Consider the following 5,039-nt stretch of genomic DNA (forward strand, 5'->3'; position numbering starts at 1 on the left):
GGCAAACTTAGCCACCTTAGTATAAATAAACCATTCTTCAATCTTTCTCCCTAACCTCAAACTCCTCATTTCTTTCTCTCCACACTTTCTAGCCACAAAATCAGCTTTTATTTCTTATGGATTTCTTATTGGAAAATCATACAGATACTTCTTCTAGTTCTAATCGTTCCAGTGAAATTAAAACAAACCAAAACCTTGTTGTGAATACGATGTCGAATGATGATGTTGTTGATGAAAATGAGAAGAAAATTCTTACTAGTGGTGAAGAGTCCTACGATCCGGAAACTAATAATGAAATGCATCTATCCATCGAAAGAGGCCGAAGAAAGAAAATGAAAGAAATGTTCGATGATCTTAGTGCTTTACTTCCGCAACTTCCTTCAAAGGTATATATTTCATTACTCAAGGTTTTAAATATTTAATAATTTTATTTTTATCAACAAAAAAAATGTACCTTAAAAAAGTGAAAAAAAATCCCTTTCTTGAAAAAAAAATGTAATCTCTTATTACATTCTTACATAATCATTGATTGTAAGCCTAAACATATAATTAACATTATGGGCCTATCCTTCAAATTATTTAGTGTATTATTGCTCCCTATCTCCATATATTGAGATTATATGATATTCTTGTATTCATTATAATTATAAACATTCTATTGACAAAGTAAGAATAACTTAATACGAATACTATAAGAGCATTGAATAATACTCTTCTTTTATTGATTTCTAGGAATAATTTTTAAAGGAATACTACCTATGATGACGGTTAAATTAAATTATGACCATAACAAATAATTTGAACAGATCTTTTAAAAAAATAATTAATGCATATTTTCTCCGCAAAAGAGGCCGAATAAAGGGTACGCACAAATATATATTATATATATCAAACACGAGTCCTTATGTGGGGTTTGATAAAACACAATGGAGAGAAAACTAAAAGAGAAATATTTTATCGAAAATATAAAAACTTAGTTATTTTACAATAGAAAAATATATTTAAATATAAAAGAAAAATACAAGCAACAAAAAATCAAAACAAAAAAATCATAATAAAAGAATTAATAGAAAATTATAATAAAAAACGGAAAGAAGATATAAAATATTTATAACACCCGGTTTCAAGGTGGGTATGAAAATTATGAAGGCTTAACTTGAAAGTAGCATGTTTGAAATGTAGTAGGATGAAAGAATCTTGATATCTTGAGAAATTTGAGAATCTTGAAATTTGAGAATCTTAAAAATTTTGATATTCTCGAGAAATTTGAGAAACATCAGAACTTGAGAATCTTGAAAAAAATTGAAAACTTTGAAAAAAAACAAGAATCTACATTATTGATAACGAGAGTATTGATAATAAGAATCAATAATATTGAGAATGACAATATTTAAAAATCGAGAAACTAAAGAAATTAAGAAACCAAAAAATCGAGAAACTAGAGAAATCAAGAAACTGAAACCCGAGAAACTAGAGAATCGAGAAAATGGAGAGTCGAGAAACTGGAGAACTGAGAAACTGAGAAACTGAGAATCAAGAAACTAGAGAAACCAAGAAACTAAAGAATTATTGATGCTTTTTTTTTAATTGCTTCAATCATCTAAAAGGTATTGATATGAGTGTTGTACAATATGTTGACTAAAAATAGTGGCAGAAGAAAAAGCATTTTGTGAATTTTATAGGAAGGCAAAAATAACTTTATTAGTTTTTAGAGAAACCAAAGAGAGCATGAATTTTGTCATTCTTCACGGCAAAAAGATCAATGGCAAAAGATCAATCAGTGTCAACCATACTAACAAAACTCATCCCTACAAAACTAGCTTGATTTGTAAGGTGATGAGAAGTAGAACTTGCCATATCAGAAATAAGTGTACAATATGTACATGCATTGAATAATCTATATGTTGATATAGTGTTAAAACATGTTTCGTAAAATAAGTGTTTAGTGCAAGTCTGAGTTTTTTCAAGTAGTGACAATTGATATAATACATGACAGTTATGCCTTCTTTCACCAGACGTTTGTCAATATGTTGTTTAATCTTTTATATTTGACACGTCATAGTTTGTCTTATAAGCATTTCATAAGAATGTTTTGTTGTGCTCATTGACCAAATGTTATTTTTCTCTAAACAATATTTTGTTCACTGTTGTTTGTTAAACCTTAAAACTTGAGATGTTTATTCTCTTTAGACATTCTTGTCTTAACACGTTTCGCTTAATACAAGTGTTTTAGTTCTCTTCAAAATTTAAAAACACAATCAGTGTATGATTACAAGTACAAATTAAGTAACTCTCAAAGAGAGATCAATACAATACAATTTGTGAAATTGTGATGTTCTTTTCGTTAGGTTGAAGAGCTTCAAATGATATAAACTTTGAGGTAGAGTAGAGTTAATGATATTTCTTGTATATTTTCTCTCTCTTTCTCTCATCTTTTCTCGTCTACTTTCACCTTCTTCAACTTCAACAACTACAAGTTCTGGAATCTTCTTTATATAACCCTTTGAGAAATGACCATTGGACATAAAGTTGACTTCAGATAGACTTCATGGCCTTCTTTAAGTAACTGGTCAAACTCAGGTCTATGTTTTAGGGTGATAATATTTTATCAGTGCTTTCTTTCTTGAGTAACTTATACAGTTTTCCAAATTTAAAGGCTTTTAGGAAACATTCCAGTAATGTCTTTTTATCTCTTAACGTCTTTTTGTCCTTTGTGTTGCGCTTTTGAATAAAGCTTATTATTGACATTACCTGTAGAGAGAACAAGAGCAAAGTATGCAATCAAAATACTTTTTTGTACACCATTAAATGTTTTAAATGTTAATGGTCATTTTGCACATTGCATGTTTAAAACATTTTGGAATGTGTCAACACTGTTTGATAAGAGCATTATTTGAAGGTAAAATGTTTGATGTGTTATACTTAGATAATGTGATCTTTTAAGCTCTTGTATCACAAGGTCATCTAAGCTTAAGTATATCGGTTAGTAATGCTTAACAAAACTTGAATTTCATACGATTTATTATTTTGTTCAAGCGTTATGGTGATTAGACACTCTGTTAGGGGTTCTATAGTGTTTGACACTTTGTATGTCTTATGTCTTGGACATGTTGACATATCAGATAGTTATATATCTTTTGATAACCTTTAACACATTGTACTAATATCCTAAAATATTTGTTGGGTCAGACACTTAGTGATTCAACGCATTTGAATATTAACTCTTAAACATCAGTGTATAGTTCAGCATCAGGTGTTGTTTGTGTTTAGACTGATTTTAGTTCAAGTAATGTATTCTTTATAAATGTTCATCTTATTCAATACTCTAGATATATTGTTATGACTGATAGACAAATGTTTCATCCAGTACAATCCTGTAACGTTTAAATATTAAAACCACCACCATCATTATTTTTATTAGTATTATTAATATAATATAAGTATTTAATGATCAGAAAACAGATGATAAAAGTTAAAACACAATATTTTTGGGATAGAACTCTAAAGTGATAGTTTTTAATGTATTAAAAGAAAAGAGCCATTACTGTGTGTGGGTGTCCCACTTGAGGACAAGTGAGAAAGTTAAGGTTAGAATGTTATTCTGAGATGGTTCTGATATGCTACTTCTTAGGCTGATAAAGCAACCGTAGTGAACGAAGCAGTGGACTACATAAAAGTTCTGCAGGAAACTCTGGAAAAGCTAGAGAGAAAGAAAAAAGAAAGGGCACAACATGTTCTGAAACAAATTATGGGAACGAGTTCTATTGCGGGTTCAGTGTCTGAGAAGCAGAAAGGTTTTGATAAAACTTGGGCTGCTTCAAACATGGTCCTGAACATTCGTGGAAATGAAGCTCAATTCTCGATTTGCTCAGTGCATAAGCCAGGACTCATGACCAACATTGCTTCTGTGCTTGAAAAGCACAACATAGAACTCATTTCTGCAACCATTTCGGCCAATGGAAATGGAAGTACATGCATGATTCAAGTCCATGTAAGTTTTAAACTTCATTCCCACCATACATCTATGTTTCTTATTCATAATTTCTCAATGCATGTTTAAGGACTATGTTACGCACCTAAATGCCTTTTCTTACGTTTAAAGTATGACTTTTTAAAATACCTATTTTCTTTTTTATATTTTAAAACACCATTTTTTAATTAAACAAGTCAATTTTATTCTGTTTATGTATTTCTCTACTTCTTATTTTAAATCTAGCAGTTTTGTAATTTTTTAATAAGTAAATTTTGATTTGTTTCTTGAATAAGTGTTTTTTACTTATTTACTTCATAAACACTTATTTTAAATTTAAAGAAATTAACTAAGATTGACTTGTTAAATAAACATAAAAGTAAACATTAAAACAAATAAATTAAAAAACATAATACCCTATTTTATAAAATAAATATTTTTTAATCAAGTACACGAAACTTACCAAAATTTATATTTTCTATAAATTAAATATTACACTTAATATGAATTAAATATTACAATTACAAAAACACCAAGAGAGTAAATCGAGTTGATAATTGTGTCTAAAATAAAATTTAAATAAAAATATTTGAAAGAGATTTTACTAATTTATAAACAAATTATTTTTACTTTATGAAAATATGTGTTTCTTTTTTAAAGAATCTTTTACTAACATATTCTTAGTTAAATTTATTAACTTATTGAATTGTTTATGGTACAGGGAAAACAAGCTTCGGATGCAAATTCAATGGAGGAAACTTACAGGAAAGCTGCTGAAGAAATTATGCCATGGATCTCTTAAAGTTTTGGATGATACAAACTTATAGTATCACATCATCTTACAAAACCTTTTATGCCTAAACTGGGATGGTTGGTTTCATATGTTTAGTTTTCTTCTGGTGCAGTGTGTGGTTCAAGCATGTGCAAACTCAACCTTTGTTAGTTAACAATCTTTATCACGAGTTTGTAGCCTTTTATGAGTGGGATACCATAAGAATCCATTCAACCGTATGAATTTAATTTGTTTATTCTTCAGCAATGTTAGTTGCTTTAAAATACCGAGAACTTA

The 5,039-nt window shown here is 28.8% G+C and overlaps 1 protein-coding gene across 1 annotated transcript; it reads left to right on the forward strand.

The window, feature by feature from the left end:
- Window positions 1–116: 116 nt before the first annotated feature.
- On the forward strand, window positions 117–4,772 carry LOC148206526 (transcription factor bHLH95-like). Its single transcript, XM_088113737.1, has 3 exons — window positions 117–386; window positions 3,632–3,991; window positions 4,692–4,772. The coding sequence occupies exons 1-3, from the start codon at window positions 117–119 to the stop codon at window positions 4,770–4,772; spliced, it is 711 nt and encodes a 236-aa protein (XP_087969863.1).
- Window positions 4,773–5,039: the final 267 nt, after the last annotated feature.

The sequence above is a fragment of the Vigna umbellata genome, chromosome 1, assembly GCF_029865625.1.
Source record: "Vigna umbellata cultivar VRB3 chromosome 1, Vumbellata_1.0, whole genome shotgun sequence".
NCBI lineage: Eukaryota > Viridiplantae > Streptophyta > Magnoliopsida > Fabales > Fabaceae > Vigna > Vigna umbellata.

Bases quoted from the DNA above. Each gene is read 5' to 3' on its own strand.
- LOC148206526 (XM_088113737.1), top strand. From the start codon at position 117: ATGGATTTCTTATTGGAAAATCATACAGATACTTCTTCTAGTTCTAAT. The intron at 387-3,631 runs GTATATATTTCA...GCTACTTCTTAG, and splicing joins TTCCGCAACTTCCTTCAAAG to GCTGATAAAGCAACCGTAGT. The intron at 3,992-4,691 runs GTAAGTTTTAAA...TTTATGGTACAG, and splicing joins CATGCATGATTCAAGTCCAT to GGAAAACAAGCTTCGGATGC.